The sequence below is a fragment of the Macaca mulatta genome, chromosome 9, assembly GCF_049350105.2.
Source record: "Macaca mulatta isolate MMU2019108-1 chromosome 9, T2T-MMU8v2.0, whole genome shotgun sequence".
NCBI lineage: Eukaryota > Metazoa > Chordata > Mammalia > Primates > Cercopithecidae > Macaca > Macaca mulatta.
This window is the reverse complement of record NC_133414.1, coordinates 133,865,928-133,890,775: the sequence shown is the minus strand read 5'-3', so window position 1 is coordinate 133,890,775 and position 24,848 is coordinate 133,865,928. Positions and strand designations below refer to the sequence as shown.

General features: G+C 37.9%; 1 protein-coding gene across 20 annotated transcripts in view; it reads left to right on the top strand.

Annotated features, from left to right (window-relative positions):
• ATE1 (arginyltransferase 1) overlaps window positions 1-24,848 on the top strand; it is a 185,641-nt gene that overhangs the window by 130,727 nt on the left and 30,066 nt on the right. For all 20 annotated transcript variants that reach the window (XR_013398433.1, XM_077947719.1, XM_077947717.1 and 17 more), the window contains one exon: window positions 5,087-5,207. Coding sequence is in view for 19 of the 20 variants with exons in the window: in XM_077947719.1 (XP_077803845.1) it covers window positions 5,087-5,207 (121 nt within the window). In the remaining variant the exon portion in view is untranslated. The remainder of the gene's footprint in view (window positions 1-5,086; window positions 5,208-24,848) is intronic.

Sequence of the window (24,848 nt, the reverse complement as noted above, 5' to 3'; positions counted from 1 at the left end):
ATTGACTAAATATCCTTTTTTTTTTTTAAATTTATTTTTATTTTTTTGAGACAGAGACTCACTCCATTTCCCAGGCTGGAGTGCAGTGGTGCGATCTTGGCTCACTGTAACCTCTGCTTCCCGGGCTCAAGCGATTGTTGTGCCTCAGCATCCAGAGTAGCTGGGATTATAGACACGTATCACCACGCCCGGCTAACTTTTATATTTTTAGTAGAGATGGGGTTTCACCATGTTAGCCAGGCTGGTCTCAAACTCCTGGCCTCAAGTGATCTGCCTGCCTCAGCCTCCCACAGTACTGGGATTACAGACATGAGCTACGGTGCCCAGCCGACTAAATGTTCTTGATGGTCAGCATCGTTGTTAAATCTAGGCACTGGGTTCAGGTGGCTGTTGATGAATCTGCATATCTGCAAGGTTTATGTTATTAAGGAAAACAGGCTCTATTTTCTCCTTAAGGACTCAAAAGTTGATGTCTGATCACCCCCATCTCCACCCTCAATATTTGTCCTGTGCTTTTTTGCCAGTGAACGAGCATTCAGTTCCACCTTATATTAGAAGATGGGGCCATTAGTATGTTTAAGATCTTACGTTGTTTTTTGAGATGATACATATGTTCTTTTTTTTTACCAGACATTCTTGGTATTCTCTTCTCCTTTTTTTTTTGGAGACAGAGTCTTTGTCACCTGATCTGGAGTGCAGTGACACAATCACTACTGACTATTGCCTCTACCCTCCTGGGCTCAAGTGATATTCCCACCTCAGCCTCCCAATTAGCTGGTACTATAGGTATGCACTACCATGTCTAGCTAATTAAAAAAAATTTTTTTTAGAGATCGGGGTCTCACTGTGTTGCCCAGCCTGGGTATTCTCTTCTTTTATGTTCTGTTGTCACAATGATCAAGATATGCCATTCCATTTTTATTAGTGTTTCCTTACTCATGTTACTAATATTTTTGTACCAAATTCAGAATCCTCAAACAATTAAGTAAAATAAGCCAGAAAATTCTACAAATGAAGAGTGATGAGGGGGAATTAAATCTGTAAGATATTAAAATATAATATAAAGCTTTAATAGTTAAAACTGTGTGGCACTGGTACATGATAAGACAGACAGGTCAGTATAACAGAATGAATAGAAAGTCCATAAAGAGATTTCCCTATATATGGGAATTCAGTAAGTTACCAAATTAGCAGGGGAAATGAAGATTGTTTTAATAATGATGCTGAGGCCATTGCATAAACATTTGAAAGAAATTAAGTTGGATTCTTTTTGTATACCTTATACCACAATACATTCCAGATGGAGCATAAATGTAAATGTAATATTGTAAAACCATGAAAGTACTAGAAAAAATATGAAGATATGTTTCATAATCTTGAAAGTGAGGGTGGCCTTCTTAATTATTGTGTAAACCCAGAGGCCATTTTTAAAAATGATCGATTTGACCACACATCAGATTTTCATATGGCATAAGAATATGGCATACAAAGTCAGAAGATACATAAAATTGGAAAATATTTATGACATATTTTACAAACCAATGGCTTAATATATAAAGAGTTCTTAATATATAAAGAATTGTTTAATAAGAAAAGGCCAGCAATTTAACAATAAAATGGGCCAACTTTATGAAAAAGAAAAATGCAAATTCCTCTATACGAAGATACATAATGCTAATTAAAACCACATGAAGTGTCTTTTTTCAGAACAGCAAAGATTGAAAGTTTTGATAATATACTATCTTGATAAGGATGTGAGGGAAATCAACTTGGGAGCATAACGTTGGTGATGAGAATATAAAATGGCACAACCTCTGTGGAAAGTCATTTGACACTATAAAAGTTACAGCCCTTTTACCCAACATTCCCAGTTGAAGGAATTTATCCTAGGCATATTCACAAATGATATATGTACAAGAATATTTATATTTTTACCGAGTGCTTCACCATTTTAAACCAACAATATGTAAGTTCTAGTTAGTCCAAATCCTTACCAAAACTTGTTTCTTCCATCTTTCTAAAATTTAGCCATTCTAGTGGACATGCAGTGATAATTTGTTATGGTTTTAATTTGCATTTCTGGTAACTGACGATGTTGAACATCTCTTCACATGCTTATTAGGCATTCATATGTCTTTGGTGAAGTGCTTAAGTGACTTGCCTTTTTTAAAAAAAATGGATTGTATTCTTATTATTGAGTTGTTACAATTGTTTATATATCCCGGATACAAGTCTGTTTTTTAATATATGTTTTGTTGAAAATTTCTCCCAGTTTTTGGCTTTCCTATTTTCCTACTAGTTTTTTTGAAGATAATTTTGAGGAAGTATAGTTCATCAGTTTTCTTCCTCTATGGTTGGTGCATTTTGTTTTCAAAAGAAAACTTTTTTTTTTTTTTTTTTGAGACGGAGTCTTGCTCTGTGCCCCAGGCTGGAGTGCAGTGGCGGGATCTCAGCTCACTGCAAGCTCTGCCCCGCCGGGTTCACGCCATTCTCCTGCCTCAGCCTCCCGAGTAGCTGGGACTACAGGCGCCCGCCACCTCGCCCGGCTAATTTTCTTGTATTTTTCGTAGAGACGGGGTTTCACCGTGTTAGCCAGGATGGTCTCGATCTCCTGACCTCATGATCTGCCCGCCTCGGCCTCCCAAAGTGCTGGGATTACAGGCTTGAGCCACCGCTTATACTCCAAGGTCAAGAAAATTTAGTCCTTTTCCCCCCCAGAAGTTTTATATCTTTAGCTTTTATATTTAGCCTTTTTTCCCATCAGATTTGCAAAGTGATCTGTAACCAAGAAGGAAAAAATGGATTTAGAACCACAGCTTTAGAATGCTGTCTAGTTTTCAGATTCATGTCCTTTCCCCTAGTAAAACAGTTTCTGATTTAATGGAGATAATGCCATTGTTTTTGATAAGATAGATAGCAGTGAAGTATCTGGCTTTAGTACACTTCCTAAGTAAATCCTCAATTCACTCCTAATTCTGTGTTTGAATATTAATGTTAGATGCGTCTGTAGACCACCTGGAGCTGCCGCTTGTAGAAGGCCTTCTACTGCTGTAGGGCAGTGAGGCAGCAACAGTGCAGTGAGCACTCCGGGAAAACTGAGTCAGAGACCGGACTTCTGGTCTTCACCCTGTTATCTGCTCCTATTGGAATAGAACAAAACTCTCCCTCTTATCCAGCAAGCCTCCCATTTCATCTAGAAGAAAATTCCAAACATGTGACTGTTGCCCAGAATGTCTCCCAGAATCTGATTCCAACCCCGCTGTTCCATCCCTGTGGTGCCATTTCCTGTTCCTTAGAGTTTTCTGCTTGGCCCAACTATGTGTCTTTGTTTGTGCTGTTCCCTTTATCTAGATTGTTCTCATTCTTTTCATCCTACCCTAGGCTTAATTCAGTCAGTCTTTTAAGTCCTCAGTAAAACCCCATATCCTCCTTGAACCCTCTCCCATCCACTCAAACAGGAAAGAATGTTCCCTCACATTTTGTCGATGTATAGCCTCCCTCGTTGACTTCCAGACTTCTGAATGCTTTGTGGGCTGCTAGGGCGTGGTGTTCATTTTATATCTATGTTTCGTATGGTGACTCACACAGCACCTGGTATAGAGCCTTTCTGTTGTAAAGCATCACTGTTGTAAAGCATCACTGTATTCTTTGTAATGAGTTTTGCACTGGTGTTTTTCAAACTCTGTGGTGTGACCCATTTGTTGCTTGTAAAAGCAGTTTTGGTGGTTCATGAGCAGCATTTTTAGAAAAATGAAATAAAGTAGACTAGAACATAACATGGGTAAGCATTGTATACTAAAAGGTTTGTTTCTGGTTTTATGTTTGCAAATATGTTTACTAGGCTGTGATATAGAATGTATTTTGTACTATGGGTTGTAGTAAAAGAAAAATTGAAAAACACTATACTAGATTTTAACCTCTATAATGAATTTTAAAATTTAGAGGAGAGACACTTGGAATTTTAAATAAGCCCAAAGAATACAAAACCTTGATAGTTATGAAAATTTTCACAAAATGCTTTCACATAATTTATATCATCTTCATTATCCCCATTAAGTGAATGATTTTTTTTCTTCAGCATGTATTGTATAGTCTTTGTGTTAGATTTGAGGTGTATAATTGGATTATAAAAATATAAATCGGCCAGGCACAGTGGCTCATGCCTGTAATCCCAGCACTTTGGGAGACTGAGGTGGGCGGATCACCTGAGGTCAGGAGTTCGAGACCAGCCTGGCCAACATGGTGAAACCCCCCTCTCTACCAAAAATACAAAAATTAGCCTGGCGTGGTGGCACACACCTGTAATACCAGCTACTCGGGAGGCTGAGACAGGAGAATTCCTTGAAACTAGGAGGCAGAGGTTGCATGAGCCAAGATTGCACCACTGCACTTCAGCCTAGGTAACAGAGCAAGACTCTGTCTCCCAAAAAAAAAAAAAAAAGAGATATATATAAAATTTTTAAATGGGATTTTTGAAGAAAGTTTAGTGGATTATCAGATGTTTGCCTGAAACTTCTGTTTCTTAAGCTTCTCTATATTATATATTATCAATTTAGATTGCTTATAGTAGAAGTATAGTGATAAGACAGTACTTTCTACATTAGAACAGAATGAATATTGTCAACTGAGTCTACAAATCAAAAATTAAAAAATTTGTCATTAAGGATACTGAAATTCCATGTTGAAAAATAAGTTCACTTTATATAGTACTCTAATACATGAAAAGAAATTTCTTTGTTAATTAACTAGTATTTAAAAGACAACTTAATTTTGAAACTGATTATTCTCAGTCAGCTCAGCAAGAATCACATTAAATATTTCTTTTAAAAGGGAGTAAAACCTCAAATTTTCCAAATCAACACAGGCATCCTAAGTGTGGTGGTTAACTTTCAGAGAGCCTTGAGTCAGACGTGCTTTCCTGAGATAGGAAAGCTATCAGCTACAGGGTTGCTTAGTATTTACAGTAAAACAGTTTCTGATTGACTTTTAAGTTTTTGCTTTAAACCTTTCCTAGATCCCTGGTCCCTTTATCTCTGGCGTTGCTGTGTTAATAATGCCTGTGCCTTTTTCCTTCACCTTTCTTCAGGGTCAGTATAGACCTTCTGATTTGCTGTGCCCCGAGACATATGTTTGGGTCCCCATTGAGCAATGCCTGCCCTCACTTGAAAACTCCAAGTACTGCCGTTTCAACCAGGACCCAGAAGCAGGTAAGTTTGGAGCTGAGCTCAGCTGGAAATCATTGGCTTTGTTTTTATGATCCATGTGTGTGTGACTGTGGCTGTGGCTGTTAACAAGATCCAGGTAGCTTTGTATATATTATAGAGCATGCTGTGCATGAGTGTGTGTGTGTGTGTGTGTGTATAAGATAGAGGAAGACTTTGCACATGCACACAAACTCACACTCACAGTTTGGCACAAAATTAAGAAACCTCATGTGCTCGTGCCACTTACTGACCTGGCTTCTCCCATTAGGTTAGTTTTTATATGCTTTGAGGGGCTGATATCAATATTCATATCTTTTCCAACTATCACAGTGCCTAAAAATTGACTTCCAGTTGGATTATTTAGTCAGTGTAGAGGAGATAGATATATTGACCAACTGGACAGAATAAAGTTGTAGAATGGTTTCATGGAGGCAAACAGACTGTAATGGATTTTGTGACAATACTTTTTTGACCTTCTTCTTATCTCTGGTGTACCCCTCCAGTATAGTCCCAGCCGTATTTTGTTCCCCATTGTTCCATTTTCGGTGTTCTGTGTTCTAAGAGTATATACAGACATTGAAAGTATATCCCTGGCTGGGTGCAGTGGCTCACGCCTATAATCCCAGCACTGTGGGAGGCCGAGGCAGGCAGATCACCTGAGGTCAGGAGTTCGAGACCAGCCCGGCCAACATGGTGAAACCCCTTCTCTACTAAAAATACAAAAATTGGCCAGGCTTGATGGTCGGTGCCTGTTATCTCAGCTAGTCAGGAGATTGAGGCAGGAGAATCGCTTGAACCCGGGAGGTGGAGGTTGCAGTGGGCCAGGATTGCGCCATTACACTTCAGCTTGGGCAACAGTCTAAGACTCTGTCTCAAAAAAAAAAAAAAAAGTATAGCCCTGGAGTTAGGCTTCCTGGATTCAAATCCCGGCTTCATGATCAGCTGGTAAACTGTATGCCCTTAGGCAATTTAATAATCTCCCTGGTCTCAGATTTCTCACTTTTAAAATGGAGATAATAATAGGATCTACCTTATTGAGCTGTAATGAGGATTAAAATGAGATAAACATGCTAAGAACAGCCCCCATTACTGTTTTTTGGTGGTCACTTGCCAAATTAGAACGCTGCATCCCATATCTGCCACAGGCTTTTGTCTGCATTTACTTTTATTTACTGTGATCTCTCTCTCTGCAAAATCGTGCAGTTTTGTTTACCTCCCTGTAGTCTAAGTACCACTCAGTTCAAAGCAGCACTCCTCCACACAGCCCTCGTAGTCCTCCCGGCTTTCAGCCATGGCTTTGTAAGACAGGCACGGGTGCTGATGCTCTTGGGATGGGTTGCATTAAGTTGACAGGCTTGTCTTCCCCTTAAAGTTCCTTGATATTCTCAATTGTGCTTAATTGAACTTTGAGGCCTCATAGAACCCCACCACAGAGGAGATGCCTGATCCTTATTTCATAAGAGTATGAACATTTTTCCAGCTACCACCCATTGTCTAAGTTTGGGAAAAAAGAAGGAAAGATCAATGGAAAGCCTGGAGGAGGAGAGAGGAGTAGATGGGGCAAAACCAAATGAAAGATAAGGGGGCAGGGAAAGGGATGCAGTAACTTCTTCAGTTCTAAGATGTGCATTTGTTTCACAAATCAGGTTTTTCGTGTAAAAAAAAAGGCTCATGTAATATATTTTGTTATCTCCTTGAAAAGCTGTTATGAAATCAAGAGTGACTCCTCCTTACACATGATGATACCTTAGAATCTGATGACGAGTGACCATAGGGACACAGATGACTCATATGCCAGGTACCCTGGCATTAGCCCCAGTTTTTCTGGATGTTTAGGTTTCTTAGAATAACCAGAGCTTTATAGTTCCCACACCTGAAATTATTAGTCAACGTCTGATCATTTCCTTCTGAGTAAAGTTACACCTCATTGATCAGATATGTTGCTTAAAAACAAATATTAAATTTGTCAATCAGTTTTGGAGTCAGGCCGAAAGCCAAAGGCAATAGGATTATAAGAGAAAGCATACACTTATCTACTCTCCCCTCTTCCCTCAAAAAAAATTTCTCCTCTAGCTTTCTTAAGGTCAGGTCAGTCCAGTCCCTATGATGAAAACTGCTGAACATCTTACTAAAAGATTTCATGTTCACATATAAAACTTTTTCTGTTTAAGTTGCATTCCAATAATATTATGATCCTAAATTTCTTACTCCCCAACTTATGATAGCTTCGCCTTCTTTTTTTCCTTATTGATCAGTTTTAAAGGTTGCATTTCTTCTTACATAATACTTGGAGACTAAACACAAATTCTCCTTTTATAAAGTTGAAAAGATGACTGAATAATTTCTATCCATTGAATAGACATTCAAATAAACATTCATGTTAATATATTTAAAAATTATTTTCCAGAATACATACTAATGAACATGGCAAAAAATATTTAAAGTCTCATAATGACCATTTTTTGTCACGAACATACTATATCCTTGTGAGCGATGAATATATTGTGTGTTCTTTTCCTATAACTAGTAGGTTACATTTCTTATGGCAGTAGCTTTAGCTCTTAATCTTCATTGTTTAGAATTCATTTACAAAACTCGAGAGTAAATTTCTTTGAGAATAAGTGCTTGGAAGAAATCGAAGATCTTTTTTTCATATGCTGAATCTGTGGAACTTTCAAGAGAATATCACACACAGTTTTATCAGTATTGAATGTCACAGTCCAGACACTATTTGAAATCAGACTTATATCCTGTGGTTTTAGGAAATTAAAATGCAGTTACATGCTGGAATGTATTGAGCCTGCTGTGAAACATGGTCATTTGAGGTTTAAATGGCAATCTGTGAGAAACGGTTCTCTTCTCTGGGGCCAGTTTTACTTTTACATGACCCAAACTTTGACTCAGAAAATAGAGCTTAATATGGGCAATATTGTTGTTCATCAGCATGGTGCTTTTTTCACTAAATCTTGTTTCTCTTTCCAGCTGTTGAGTAGTTAAATTATTCTCCAAAGGCCAGTTGATCACCATAGGCTTTGGTTAAACCAAGTATGGCTTCAAGGTGTGTCAGTGGCCAGCGTTAAGGAAAATCACCTTTTCCCCCATCCTTTTGTGTACACTACTTTGTGGTACTGTGGGGGGAGGGATTGACAAGCTGCAACAACTTGGAAAATTCTGAAGAAATCCTTTTGTTCTTAGATAAGTCCTTTGTTTTTCAATGCAGGACTTCTGCCTACTTCAAAGAAAGGGGTTCAAAAGTTTCTCAAACGATTTTTAAGTAAAAGTCTGTTAGATTTTTTAAATTAATAACTGAATATGTATAGGTTTCAAAAGTTCTGTACACATTTATGTATACACATATTTATGTGTATTTTTAAAAAAACTAAAGAATATTCTGCATCCTTACGTTATCATTTTTACTTAATACTTTGTGTTAACTTCTTACTTTTGATAAGGTAGAAACTTGCTTTCAGTAAAAAACAATTTGACCATTAATTTGGTCATAAGAAAACAAACGCTGCTACTGTGTGATACACAGTGTCTAATACAGATTTTTTTTTTTTCGAGGCCAGGCTGGTGTGGTCTTGGCTCACTACAGCCTCTGCCTCCAGGGCTCAAACGATCCTCCTGCCTCAGCCTCTTGAGTAGCTGGGACTACAGGTACACATCACCATGCCTGGCTAATTTTGGTATTTTTTGTAGAGGTGGAGTTTTGCCACGTTGCATAGGCTTGTCTTGAACTCCTGGACTCAAGCGATTCACTCACCTTGGCCTCTGAAAGTGCAGGATTATAGGCGTGAACCACCGTGCCCAGCCAATACACATATCTTACAGAAAAGCGTTGTTATTTTTTGTAATATTTTGTAATTAGTTTAGAACCATAATAGATAAAACTATGATTTGATTTGACTCTTAATGTTGTGCAAACATCATATTATCATTGGTAATAAAATCCTTGGTTCCAGATTTACAAAAAAAAAACTTTCTTGAGCATATGCTGTTTCCCAGGCACTATACTATGATTTCCCCGTTACTCATTTTATCCTGAAAACATAGTTGAACATTTCATATTGACCTCTCAAATATTTTTTGTCACAAAAGTAACAGGTAGCATTTGTTTTAATCAGGATAAAAAATAATTTAAATTCAAATACTGCTCTATACTTTTTGTAAGACTTATTTTTAGTATTCATTTTAAGGGGGCTAATAAGAATAATTTTTATTTCTATATGTAATTATAGTAGGATATATATTTTACCAGAGTAGTTTACATTTCATTCTGTTCTATACATTGAAATACTTGCAAAAATCTTACAGTTTATTTTTAATGTAGCTAAATCATTCATTATTAATAAGGATGTCAAATTTAAATTTGCTGCAAAGAACTAGTCCCTAAACATGATTTAGTGCTTTATCCATTTACCCAGGATAGTGAATTTCTAACACACCTCAATTCTTCCCAGCTGTTGCTGAAAATCTAAACTAACGTAAAGAAGCTTGTACCTGGTGTGATCCCGAAACTCTGAGCTTCTCGTCTGTATTGTGGTTTTGCTGTTAAAAGGCCTCTTTCTTTTCTCCTCTCTCTACTCTGTCCATCATTCTTGCTGGCATGATACCCTGGCCAGCAAGGTTTTATACTTTCAGCATTTTGTTTTATACTTTCATAGTTTCTCTATCATATGCCCACAGAGAAAGTAAGTCCCACTCTGACCTTGACTGTCTGTGGAAGAACCAGGTTCAGGAAGCACGCCGTCCTGCATTCATTCGCCTGTTTCTCCAAGCCTGGCACCACTTCCCGAGTGCTGTATTGATGGACCCTCAAAAGGGTATACCTAAGCCAAGCTGTCATTTTCATCACTGGGAAACAGTGCCTAGTGAGAAAGCAACTTCCTCGGGCGCCTTACAAAGGTGCTGCAGTAATAACTCATGACTAAGGAGACAGTGTCTTTCCTAATTATTTTAGATGCAGAATTCAGCTTTTTTTTTTTTTTAATACTTCTGAAGGTAAAATTGTTTTCATATCTGCATTTGAGGTTGAACTACCTACTTCAAGTTGCAAAATGAATGATGTTGCTTGCTAAGTACTTAATAAACATATATTCTTTGTTTCCAGTAAAGATGGTGGTGCTTGGATGTAGCCAGCTGGAAGTAGAATCACTTGTACACTATTATGTGCTATAAAGGATACCATTGAAACAAGAAAATGTCTTGGAAATTTGACTCCCAAGTTTGGTGAATCTGGAGAATGTATTTTAATATGGAAAATACGAATGTTACAGGCTTCCAATTTTTCAGTTTACTTTCTCTCCTCTTAAAAATATCACTCTATTGTATTATTACTATTTTTTTTTTCTTTTTTTGCGATGGAGTCTTGCTCTGTCACCCAGGGTGGAGTGCAGTGGCGTGATACCAGCTCACTGCAGCCTCTACCTCCTGGGTTCCAGTGATACTCATGCCTCAGCCTCCTGGGTATCTGGGATTACAGGCGCACGCCACCACATCCGGCTAATTTTTGTATTTTTAGTAGAGATGGGGTTTCACCATGTTGGCCAGACTGGTCTCGAACTCCTGACCTCAGGTGATCCACCCGCCTCTGCCTCCCAAAGTGCTGGGATTACAGTCGTGAGCCACCGCACCTGGCCTGTATTATTACTATTTTTTTTTTTTTAGCCTCTTAGTCTCAAAGATACATTATGCACAATTTAGTATGGTGCCAACATGACTGTTGGTTTAAAAAGATACTAGGCTTTCCTAGTTTGCATGATCTTTTAGTGAAAACACTAAGAAAAAATACAGGTTTTTGCTACGATATTTGGTGTGCATGACTGAAGTATAATATTTTACTTGTTTGCATTTTCTGCTTGGAAATGTGAAAACTAAGATGTCTTAAGATAAACTTCAACAGTTGTTCTCATTTTAAAAGATTGCTTTAAAGCCAGTCTTGCAGAGAAATTTTAAAACATACTAGTTTATAAATTTTTACCAGCCAGTATTTGCTCAATAAGCCATGCATGAGCAGTGAGCCAATGGCTGAAACTTGTTAGAGTGCTGGCCAGACAGGTTTGAAAAGCAGACTTAAGATTTCCATTTAGCAACTAAATAATATTTCTCTAATCCCTTCCTTTTTTCTCGTAGAATAGGTTTTAAAATTTCAAAATATGTGCCAGGCAATGTGGTCACACCTGTAATCCCAGCACTTCAGGAGGCCGGGGTGGGAGAATTGCTGGAGCCCAGGAGTTTGAGGTTACGGTGAGCTGTGATTTCACTCCTGCACCCCAGCATGGCCAGGAGAGCAAGACCTTGTCTCAAAACCAGAAAAACAATTTTCCTTAAACAAGCAGTTCCTTTTATAGTTACTCATTTATTTTATTTAATTCTGTAGTAAATAGTAGAAATCATTTTAGTAACTTAAAAAATATCGTGATGCTTTAGAGCATGTCTATAAATGTTAGTTACACCTGCTTCGTGGCATCTTAGAGTTCTACTTCATTTGTTTGTATAGAAAAGTGACATTTTTTAGTATTTTAAGGGAGTTGTCCAAAATGCCAATTAAAAAATAAAAATAAAGCCCATACCAGCTATTTAAGTGCTGGTTGAACTACAGTGTTTTATTGAAAATAAGAAATCAGTTTTCAGGTTTTTTTTATTTTATGTACCACTAAAAAAAACTGTGCTGCCAGGTAAACTGTGATTCCATTGGTTGGAAGATGCATGTGGGTTTTTGAGCTGTCGAAGTGTATAAAAGTGAGAATCTTAATATAGCAGAACCATGGTTCAGCCTGTACACTATAATACCTGGCAAACCTGTGGAGTGTTTAGGTTACTTGGTTTTTCTATTTCAGGAGCTTTATAACATCTTAATTCTAAGCATTAAACATAATATAGATGGAGTGTGCTTTTATGTTTCAGAGTTTGAGGGTATTGAGTTCAGATACTTTTATCTAAAAATAAGATTACCACTATTGATTAATGATAATAGAGTTCTTATAATACGCTGATCTAAAAACAGATACTGTACTTCTAAAATTTCGAGAAAGCATGTAACTACCTCTCAAGGATATTTTATTTTGATGAAAGTAAAAAACATAGGTATGAGCTGAGAGGAGTGTAAAAAGAAAGAAAAAATTGTAATAAACTTTTTACTGCTGTATTAGGGTTCTCTAGAGGGACAGAACTAATGGAATATATATATATATATAAAGGGGAGTTGATTAAGTATTAGCTCACACTGTCACAGGGTCCCACAGTAGGCCGTCTGCAGGCTGAGGAGCAAGGAGAGCCAGTCCGAGTTCCGAAACTGAAGAACTGAGAGTCTGATGTTCGAGAGCAGGAAGCGTCCAGTATGGGAGAAAGATGTAGAATGGGAGGCTAGGCCAGTCTCTCTTGTCACATTTTCTGCCTGCTTATATTCTAGCCGCACTGGCAGCTGGTTAGATTGTGCCCACGCAGATGAAGTGGGTCTGCCTTTCCCGGCCCACTGACTCAAATGTTCATCTCTCTTGGCAACACCCTCACAGACACACCCAGGATCAGTACTTTGCATCCTTCAATCCAATCAAGTTGACACTCAGTATTAACCATCACAACTACTGAAAAAGCATTAAAATTCTGTAAACATTAATGATCTTCCTGCATCCTGTTTATAAGCAAATTTGAAATTTAAAAAATTTGTGTGATGTTAGAAGGCAGCAATAAATGTAGAAAATTAAAAACTTTGCTTAGCCGGTAAATTCAGTCATCTCTGACAGTTAATGAATGATTATACATTAAATAAGTATAGAAGGGGGCAAAAGATGGGTATCCTAGGATATCATCAAGCTGTTCATCAGCTTTAAAATTTCCACATTTGATTGAACATTTTCCTGCCTTGTGAATTATCTGTAAATATTTTTTAACTGTGGCTTTATAGAAACACAACGTTGAATCATTAGCTTAACTGAGAAAAATTCTTAAAGGATACTTGATGCTATATTTTAGAAACCACATTATTTGACATTCAATACAATGTCTACTAGTAATGGGAACAGCTGACTCGCAGACAAGACATAACAGTCGAAGAATTAAATCATTCACACCCAACTTCATAGAAGAATGGGGTCTCTGCATTTTTTTTTCCTGCAAGGTATTTTTAAACTATTTAGATTCTTTTTTGTGGATGTTAATACTTGGTCTCTTTGCAGAAAAATAAGCTATAACCTGAAGGTATGTGAAGTTCTGTTTATTTTATAGTGTTCTTTTATGTCATGCTAGCAAAATGTTTTTAATATAAATATGGAAACTGGGATAAGATTCTTCTTCTTGTAAGAAACGTATTTTCCTAACTGGCATTCGTTTGAAATAGATATCATTCAAAGGAAACGGCTTGTTCATGCTTCTGTGCATCATTCACTGGTAATATGAAATCTGTCTGAAAATAAGAAGGGCATGTTGACAATAGGGAAAGAATTAAAGTTTCTGCTTTACTAACCCCTGTCAAAAAAGGAAAACCAGAGTAAAGTTCTGAGCTCTTCTCGTGTTAAGGAGACTGTCTTAGCTTAGTTTCTGTCCAAAAGCAGATCCTGCAACATGGTCTTCCATTCAAGTTATTTATTTGGGAAATGGTCCCTTGGAACAGGAGTAGGGTCTAGGGAGAATAAACTGGGAAGGAGGAAAAGTCAGTAGAAGGATGTGTTATTGTGTGATCCATCACCCTAAGGACTGGAGCTCAGTCCTTTTGAGACACCTGGTGTACATCTGAGGGGCCAAAGGAAGAAGGACTTATCTGCTGGCTTCCATTTTCCACTGGTTGATGGTATCCCATTGAGTGTTAATGCCTCTGCACTTGAGTGTGTGCGTGACAAATACAGAGCAGGCTCCTACATGTATACCAGCCTGCTGCATCAGAAAGGCAGGAAGCAAGAGAGACAGACCTTGCCTACGTGCCTACCTGCCTTTACAGGACGTCTCCATAGTTGTGGCATGAGTCAGAAGTGAGGCTAAGGGGATGAAAGGCAATGCCCAAGAGGTATCTAATACAGAAAAAAAAAGTGCAGACTGATGTAACATGTTGCCTCATGTCAGTTGATCATGTCAGTTGCATGGGGCCAAGAAGAGCAAGGACCCAAAACATGGGAAGGTATTAGACTCTAAAAAAAAAAACAAATGAAAAGCTAGCTTAATTTGAAAAAGAGGAGCCAACCAAAAATAGAAACATTAATTTAAAGAATTCATAAATGCATTCACTCAGCATGTATTTACTGAGCCAGGTATTAAGCTAATGGGAGGTGCCAGCCCTCAGGGAACCTAGTGGAGATGACAGACAGTCAAGCACACTCAGTCAAGTGTGATAAGCAGCATGTGGGAGAAAGAAGAGGCAGTGAGTCCCCATAGGAGGGTCCTCATTCCAGAATTTGACGGGGTGTAGGAGGTCAGGGAAATCTGCTCAGATGAAGTGGCCTAAGTGAAGATTTCAACAGGGGTTGGAACACAAGCACTAAGTGCTCTAGGTAGAGAAGAACATATTCAGAAGGCCTGGTGGCAAAGAGTGCAGCTGGACTTTAGAGCAGACCAGATGCAGCTGGCTAGTAAAGGGTTTTGTAAATCATGATAAGGAGTTGAGATTTTTATCCTGAAGGTAATGGAAGGCCATGAAGAGATCTTAAGCACTAGTGGGCATTGGCAGATGTGTTCTTTGGCTCCACGTTGTGGAGAAAGGATAGGAATTGGTTAAGAGCCGAATTAAGAAGGATTTGCATGCAGTAATCTGAGCAAAAGATGATGATGGTCTGACGGACCAAGGTGATGGCAGTGAGTAATGGAGAGGAAATGGATGGATGCAAAAGATAGTCAAGAGGTAGAACCCATAGAATTGGGTGATTAGTTGTGTTTGGTGATGGGGAGGGAGAGAGTTTGTGAAGAGAGTTATGTAGGTTCTGACAGAAACTGAGTTAATGCTGACTTCTTTTCTGAAATGAGAAACAGGAGGTGGAGCAGGTTTTGCAGAGAAGAATGGTGAGTTCAGTTCTGGACGTGTGGAAATAATGGTGTTGTGAGACATCTGGTAGAGATGTCAAGGAGACAGTTGGACATGTAGGTCTGAAACTCTGATGAAATCTGGGAAGGAGCCACTAATTTGGGAGACGTGGTCCATGAGTGGCAGCCCTAAGAGTGAGTGAGATTGCCTTCTGGAGTGAAGAGCAGAGGACAGCCCCAAGGGCCCAGCATATAATGACTGAGCAGATGAAGAATTCCACTGGAGGCCAGAGAGGGAAGAGGAAGCCCAGAACGTGGAATCAAGAAAACCACAGAAAGCATTTTCCAGAAGCAGGAGGCAGTGACAGTATCAGATTCTGCTGAGAGGACCTGAGAAACATCCTTTGACAATCTTGGTGAAGATCTGTTTTAGTTTTAGTGGGACTAGAATCGTGGCTTAAAACTAGAGTGAAAGTTAAGAAAGCTGCCATAATGAAACTTGATTTTGAAGACACTGGCTAGAGCGGTAAGTCTAATGGAGGAAGAGGTTGAGAGGTTTGAGCATTTTCAGAAACTGATGGAGGTCAGGGAAAGGAAACAGTAAAGATGTAGAAGAAAGATGAAAACACATCAGGGTCTCTGAGAAGGAATGTAGCATGAGAAAGATCAAGAACACAGATAGGAAGATTAGCTTTAGAGAGAAAGACCCTTCCTGTCTTAGGAGAGGATGAGGAAATGCTCAGTGGGAGTGAAGAGAAATACGTTGGTGTGAGCACTTTCTCGCTTGTTGCCTTTTCTCTCTCCATTGAAGCAGGCGCTGGTGAGGAGAGAGGTAAGGGATTTGAACAGGTGTGTTACGTAGCTGCTGAGAAGAATGAGAGATGGAGCTGATGGCCAGGCCTGGTTAAGACTGGTGGGAATGAGATCGATGTAGATGTGACGCTTCTTCAGCAGCCTGGCTTTTCCAGGGTTGGGAACTTACCAGGCCATTGCAGGGAAAGAGCAAATATTGAAGACTTAGGACAGAAATCGTTCTGAATTCAGTTAGGAAGGAACTAAAGAGAGGATAAATGTGCCAAGATAACATAGAAAGGTCAAAGAATTGGAGAACTAGAGTAGTGGGGTATGTGAACAAGCTGGAAGGATAGGAAATGGTGTAGGATTAAAGTGAAAGTCATTGAAGAAGACTGAGATAGGCAAGACAACATCCACGTTACTTAGCAAAAGCTGGCCGTTACTGGGCGCAGTGGCTCATGTGAACTTGTAATCCAAGCACCTTGGGAGACAGAGGCAGGCGGATCACCTGCGGTCAGGAGTTCAAGACCAGCCTGCCCAACATGATGCAACCCTGTCTCTACTGAAAAATACAAAAATTAGCCAGGCGTGGTGGTGTGCACCTGTAATCCCAGCTACTTGGGAGGCTGAGGCAGGAGAGTCGCTTGAACCCAGGAGGTGGAGGCTGCAGTGAGCTGATGTCACTCCACTGCAGAGGAAGCCTAGAGCGTGGGATCAACTCCAGCCTGGGTGACAGAGCAGGGCAGGACAATGTCTCAAAAAAAAGAAAAAGCTTGACGCATCTGGAGGTTTTTGTTTCTTGGCGCCATTTAGGTGTAAAAATGGTCATGTCCAGAATGATGGTCCTTTTCATTTACCACACGGTTCTGATGCTGCCAACCCCCAGTGAACATAAAGAAGCATGAAGTGCCTCGTTTGTATCAATATCTTATGGAGAATAAGTAGAATACAGGTTTTTAGAGAAAGATACTTTTTGATTCATGTGATCCTTAGGGCGTTAAATACGATGCAGTTCATTATTTTTTGTTATTCTATTTAAAAGAAAATGACAGTAAGATGATTTCATACCCCACTAAAAGATCACAGCCTACAATGGAAAGACACTGGTTGTCTCAACTTTTAAAGCTGTGTGTTAGGTTTCCCAATTTGTGGGTGTATGGTTATTAACTGTTAAACGTGAGGTTTTCAGTGCCCATGAACATGATTTTCCTTTGCAGGAAAGATGATTCAAGGTTTCCTTTAATTTTAGAAATTAGTATTCAGCTCATTAAAGTAACAATCTATTAGAGTAACATCTGTTTCTTCTTTAAAGGTTTAAATGCAAATTACAGTTCTTATTTTCAATGTATAAGTCTTGCAAATTTTAGCAATTATTTTTAAGGAGATTTTGAATAATGTTTGCGTTTATGAAATCCCGATTAAATTTCTTTAAACATTTTAAGCTTCTTTTACAAACTTAATGTATTCAGTTTCCCTCTTAATTCAATTATCTGACAAAGTATTCTTAAAAACATGATGAATTACATTTGTAGACACAATAAACCTAAATTTCTACTTAGTTTGAAATCACAAGTCTAAATCAGTTATTTACATAGCATTTCCTGTGGAATCACAAATTATTGTTTACATAGAAAATCTTCAAGAGTGCACTATCCAACTAGTGGAACTAATAAGTGAATTTTAGCAAGGTTTCAGGACATGAAAGTTAATATACAAAAACCCAGTTGTATTTGTGCATGACCACATGCACAAATCTGCATCACTATTTGTCTGCTCCATGAAGTTGGCATCTCTTAAAGCCAGGAGGTTTCTATGATGACTGCTTGTGTATTTCCTTAGCTCTTGAGGTCTGTCATTGATTCCTTTTTAACTCTAAAGAGATTTGAACTTGATGGAACATTTTGTCATGTTCTTAGAATCACTCAAATCTCAGGGATATTGGAGTTACAGCCAGTTGAATTTTAGGTATCACTCATGACATTTTCTGATTATTCATTTACAGCTTCCAAAATTGTTCTATTCACATTAACATTATTTATACCTAATGCTTGACCATTGCTATATAATACCAGGTAACTGGAGCATGAACACTGAGTATTTTAGTGTTTAGAAATCTAAAGACAAATTTTCTAGTCCTGCCAGTCATTAGCTTTGTGACTAGGCAGAACACAACTTCTCAGCCTCAGTTTCACTGTATGTGAAGTGGGAAATTCAGACTACGTAAGTTAAGATTTTGGTATGTTTTATGACCTCTGAATCTTTAAGATTCCTTTGTGAGAATCAAACTACTTAAAAGCTAGAATGCATTACACAAATGTAAGATGTATAATTCCAGAGCACCCAAGTTAGTGCGTACCTAACTGTTTTGCGTAACTGTGCTGAATTTCGCCACACTGCCCTTTCATCCACCTTCTCTCTTCCTCACTGTTGTGATCAGAAGATGGAAGTTGCAGTTTTAGGTGAGGTCATGCCTAGAATAGTGTTTTCCAAACTCTCAACTGTAGTCCCCTGTAAGACATGCATTTTACGTTGACATATAATACTCGCTTTCATGTGTCTATGCACACATGCGCGTGCGTTCACACGCACACAGCTGAAACAAAAATGTGCTAAACAGTACTCACCCTCACTCATGTGGTATACTGTGGTATTTTTTAATCTGTTCTAGTTTTTAATTTTTAAAAGAAATGCTGGTCACAGCCCATTACATGAATTTCATGCCTAGGACCACTCACAATTTGACAAACACGAGCCTGGGAGAACTTGTGGGAAGGATTCTCACTCCAGTTCTGCCATGAATTCTATTTTAGTGATATGGTAGTGGTAGCAGTGATTAATATGTATTGATCGAAGCATTTTGCTAAAGGGTTATCATGTATCATCTTATTTCATCTTCACGATGACCCTGTTGCTTTTCTGTCTAAATAAATATTCATGAGACCAATGACTGATTTAGAAATAGGAGGGATTTGGGCAGGGTGAGGGGGAGGGAGGATGAAGAAGGATGGATATAAAAATACAGCTAGATAAAAGGAATAAGATCTAGTATTTGGTAGCACAATAGGGCAACTATAGTTAACAGTAATTTATTGTACATTTCAGATTAACTGGAAGAGTGGAATTGGAATGTTCCTAACACAAAGAAATAAGTGTTTGAGGTGCTGGTGTCCCAATTACCCTGACTGTCATTACACATTGTATGTGTGTATCAAAATATGACATGTACCCCTTTATGGGTATGTACAACTATTGTTAGGCATCTGCAACTAATATATGCACATTACAACTATGATGTGTGCATAAACAACTTTTTAATTTTTAAATGAGAAAAAATGAAATAGAAGGGATTTGGGATGGGGAAGGCGTATTAGAGTGTTCTTGCCACTGGAAGGACCTGTGTAAATGACTAACTAGACATTTCATAGCATTGGCTGGAGACAGTTCTTTGCCAAATGACAGATAGGTGCATCCAGGCTGTGGACCTGAAAGGTGAGGTCAAACTACAGAAGGTGTTGACTCAGCCAATTTACTGTCCTGTGTGGCCATATTTGAGTGACCAGTTACTACCCTAGATACCGTCAGTGGAGGGACCTGCTTTCTTAATGCTGGTGATACTAATAAATAAAATACCAACTTTGCACATAGCTTGCAATTTGTGTTGTATTCTTATTATGTATACACACATATTAGTTGTGGGTAAGAAACATCACTTATAAATTGGTGAGATGACAGATTGGCTGTTTTCCTCCTCTCCTCTTCTACAGTAGATTTAAACTTAGAGCTGTAGCACAGATCTTTTTGTTCTTTTTTTTTTTTTCTTTTTTAACTTTAAATTCTAGGATGCGCAGATGTGCAGATTGGTTACTTAGGTATACACGTGCCGTGATGGTTTGCTGCACCTATCAGCCCTTCAACTAGGTTTTAAGCCCCTCATGTATTAGGTATTTGTCCTAATGCTCTCCCTCCCCTTGCCCCCCACCCCCGACAGGCTTTATGTTCTTATAAAGGGCTTACTATCTGTATTAGTTAAGATTTTAATATTTTGTATATTTTATTGGGGTCAAATTTTGTAGTTTTATTGGTCAACCACATCCAAAGATTATGTCCTCAACTAGATATGTAACTGAAAACTATCCAAAACAAAACAAAATTCTGTTCTGTAGTATTATACAATATCGTTTATCTATTTTAGGAAACTACACAATTGTGTACAGTATTTTAAAAATAACTCTTTGCTTTTGTTTCCTTTACAATGTAACTGTCTTTGTCTGCCAAGTGTCTGGTTTCTCCATGTGTGTCTGCCTTTTGAGAAAGGTGTGACCTTAGAGACTTGCATTTGGGCACATTCTAGCCTGAAATACTATGCTTTTTTGTTTTGTAATATAGTCAAAGATGCATTTGAGTGTGTCAGGGAAATTTCAAATTCTTTTTTTTTTTTTAACCTTCGTTTTTTGGGGGGGGTCATTTAATTGTAAGTTGCACAGATAATTTCATCAGCACAGATATTTCCTGGATGAGCCAACAGCAGAGAAGTTTAAATACAGGAATCTGAGCCTTGATGTCAAGAACTTTGAGTTCTGATTTTACATATAGATCTAAGTTCCCTCAGTAAAGAACACAGTTTCTATCTCTTCCAGAGTAAGTTGTGAAGTGTGATGATTGCTGAAGAAAGAATGTAATGAACGTGCTCTGTAAAGCTCTGTAACAATACTAGAGCTGTTTGAACTTCCTCGTTGGCATTTTTCTCACCTGCCATCTGTACTGACCTTGTAAATCCAGAGCAAATGATTGCTCGTATGAGAGCTTTGATCTTCATTTTAAAGTAATGACATAGAATTCCTCAAACCTCAAATTAAACCAAAATTTTTTTTTCTAGGTTAATGACATTGCTTAATTTTCTGACCTTGACCTGTGCAAACTTTGAAGTTAAGAGAGTATTGGGGAGGAAGGGGGGATTAGATACCATGGTATATTAACTGAATGTAAATAAGTATATTTGAAGTAGCTTACCAAATTGGCATAATCATTTAAAATAATGTGTTTTTAAAAGTTGCAGGCAGTCCAGTGATTATAAATTGAACTGTATTTTAATGTCTCTTTTTAAAAAAATCCTGTTCAAGAATCCATTATTGCGTATCCGTTGATAAACAAAGGCTCTTTTGCAATGAAGCTGATCAACCACTGTGTTATATTGTCATTTTTAAAATTAGGGTTTTGGAATATGTTTTCTTAAAACATTTAAACTGCATTCAAGATGACAAGAAAAAGTAGAAGTACCATTTAGTTCATGTTCACGTTTTGAATTTGCTGGTGTTTCTAGAGTTTGCTTTTGGAGCATAGTCCTGACTTTGTAGAAACTACAGCCATTTCATAACTACATACTTGAAAGTATTTTTGGAAACAAATAATGCCTTAAAATTGTGATTTTTCAAGAAGAAGGGAGTATGCAGAATGGAAAAAGCCGTGCTTTATGGTACTGTTTTGTTTCTAGTCACAATGCTATGTTTTTCAAAATACACTCAAGGAATAGTTGATATTTTAAAACATATTTAACAGAAATGTTTGAATTAAAAGGACTGTGCAGTACTGCTATATATAGGACTTTCTGAATCTGTAGTTTTTTATTACTGTTATATAATAGATTCAAGACTCTAAAAAAAAGTCCCTGGATGTAAGAAGAGTTCGTAAAGATTTGTTTTAAATGCCCCAAAGCTGGAATTTACTTAAAGTCTCAACTTTTAGGGACTTGTGAATAAATCATGTAAGCTGAGCATTGTGAAGACAGGGACTCAGTTTCTGTGTCAAACTCTGTTAGAACTGATAGGAGACCCAGGAGAGAGTCCCAAGATTGGCCTGGAACAAAGCAATTGTTTTTACTGCTGTTACTGTCCAGAGTTTCACTGTATTGAGGATACAATTTTGCCCTACTGACTTGGTTGCCCGTTACCTTGCTTATTGAATGACAAGAAGGGTGTTTGAATATTTTTATGATAGTGTTCCCTACACCTTTTCATTGTTTAAACATTGCTTCAAAGTACACATGAAAAGCATAGAGTAATGAAATGAAAATGAAAACCAAGAGCATTAGGTCATTTGGGGAGATTTAAATCAGCAGGTAATGAATGGATTCCATTATAAGCAAATGTAAACTAACAAAAGCAGAAAGCATGGCAGAAGCTCTGAAGTGCATGGTACATTCCATTGGACTGGTAGCACAAAAAAGAGAGTGGGACGGTCCAATAAAGATAAAAGCAAAACACCAAAACCTGAGTAGCTCTAAGAGTTGAAAGAAAACATTCCTTCCTCTGAGCAGGAACATAGCAAAAAGCTTGTTCTCTTGAGAACTTTTTGTGTAACACCTTAGAGAGAGAATCCTTCCTCTGAGCAGGAACATAGCAAAGCTTATTCTCTTGAGAACTTTTTGTGTAACCCCTTAGAGAGAGAAGTTTGCTTTGTAGAAGTGGATTGCATGTTCCAACCTAGTAGTCAAAGAGAATGGAATCAAAAATCTTAGTTGATTATGCACACTGAATTTGGACTATTAACCAACAAGTTTTTAAAATAGCAGCAAAGCAGTTTGTAGTTCATGGCTATCTCAAAAGTATCTGTAAATTCTGCTTAAGCGGTTGACTTTAGCCGTGACTTATTATCGGGTTTGAGCCCAAATTCCACTCACCATACAAATCATCAGTTGAGCTTTAGCAGTTACTGAAAGATCTGGAGCTTGGGTATGGAGCATGAAGTGTCTGTTTCTGGAATCCTAGCCTCTCTGGAGAAGCCAACACAGACTACTTCAGCTGCGAGGCGTGAGACAGGGCCTTTCATTCCAAAAAGTCTCGGGCATTTTTGATGGGTCCCTTGCATTAGCATCACTTTCTTACATTTTATTGTGGTTAATTAACAAGAGTTTCGTGAAGATTCGAGATAATACCATTCTTGTTCTAAATAAAAGTGGATCAAAACAGCACAGTTTAAAGTGATCATGACTTGATTAATTTCAACATTTATAACACATTCAGAAATGAAGAAAAATAATCCAAGAATGTTTTAATTTGAGAATTCAGACATTGAGTAATAAACATGTGGTACTAATTAACAAGAAAGTTGATAAAAGCGGGTTGTTGGCCCTGCAGATGTCTTCTGTAGCTTGTCTCCGAAGAACATGAAATGAAGATCGTCACCACAAACCACAGACATTTATTGGATGCCTGCTTGGCGCTGTATTCTTGTGTTTGTATCCCTGATGTCTGGGGAATGTGGTGTCTGGGCAGTGGGGGTATACAAAGTATAAAATTCTGTTCCAGCCCTCAAGGAGTTTACTGTCATGTTGGGAAGGCTGTCCACTTATAAAATGATAAAGAACCACGAGAATATTGTTCTCACAAATGACAGGGATTTTCTGAATTTAAAAGCACCACTTTTAAATGGTTATAGTAAAGAAGAAACTAAATTCACAGTAATAGTTTACAGAAATAAAGTTGCTGAGATACGAAACTGCATTTTTCTAAGTGTGTTGACCAAAGCGTAAAATGAATGTCACGTGCATTTTCTTTGCTGTTAATTTTTTTCAAGTATTGAGCTGTTTTGCTCATTCCATTTTAGTCTCCAAATTCTGAGACCAGATAGAAATGAATGGAAATGTAAAGTCTTTGCATTTTTTAAAAAGGACCTAAGAGTTACATTTCCTCTAATTTGTTTGCATAAAAGAACTTGAAAACATTTACCATAACCATTAGCTCTGTTCATTGGCTTTTGCTCTCCTACCATTGTTTGGGATTAAAAATAAAACTAAAGTGTGTTTCATGTCTGGAGTGTGAACAAGCTTTAGGACCTTAAGATAAACTGGATAATGGCTGGAGATTCTGGGGTTAGAAGGTGAGTTTCCTTGTAGCCTTTCTTCCTAGATAAGTACTACCTATGTTCATTATTAGGCATGGTTCAGTAATTTAAACAAACTGATTATCATTATTTTGGCATTCAGAAAATCACTATTTAAAGTAGAGAGAGGCCGGGCGTAGTGGCTCACACCTGTAATCCCAGCACTTTGGGAGGCCAAAGCAGGTGGATCACGAGGTCAGGAGTTCAAGACCAGCCTGGCCAAGATGGTGAAACCCCGTCTCTACTAAAAATACAAAAATTAGCCAGGCATGGTGGCAAGCGCCTATATATAATCCCAGCTACTCGGGAGGCTAAGGTAGAGAATTGTTTGAAGCTGGGAGGTGGAGGTTGCAGTGAGCAGAGATTGCGTCACTGCACTCCAATCTGGGCAACAAAGCGAGACTGCATCTCAAGATAAATAAATAAAGTAGAGAGAGATGGTTGTGTGTAACTTCACTTACCTCAGCTTTTTCTGACATTTTTTGAGGGATCTAATTTGGTGTTTTGTTTGTTTCTCCCCCCTGCCACCCTCCAGGCCTTGGTTTCATTCGCTCATGTGAAATGTTTCCTCTTTTAGGATTTTTTTCTGCAAGCTTTTACTGGTTAAGTACTGTTCTTGTTATAAGGCTTCAGTGTTTATATGCAAGATGTTTTAGGCATTCATTCATTCATTTAAGGTTCTTTTAAAGAATGAATGTATGAAGTATCATTTTGAAATAGTGAACAATGAAAGGTTCTAATAAGATTTTTTTTTTCCAGTTAAGGAAGTATCTTATAAATCCCCCACTTATCTTGAACAATAAGTAAGAATCAACCACAGTGAGTTATTGTTTTATTAAGTCGGGTCAGACTTATTAAAGTGTGGCTTTATTGGTCAAAGAATTAGGTTCATAGCATTGTTTGAATTTTAAACCACAAAGAAGTAATTGGTCTTTAGGCTGAAAAGCAGATAGTATTGAAGAACATGGGACATAATGAAACCTGAAAATATTTTAAATTTGTACATAAAATGCTATAATTTTG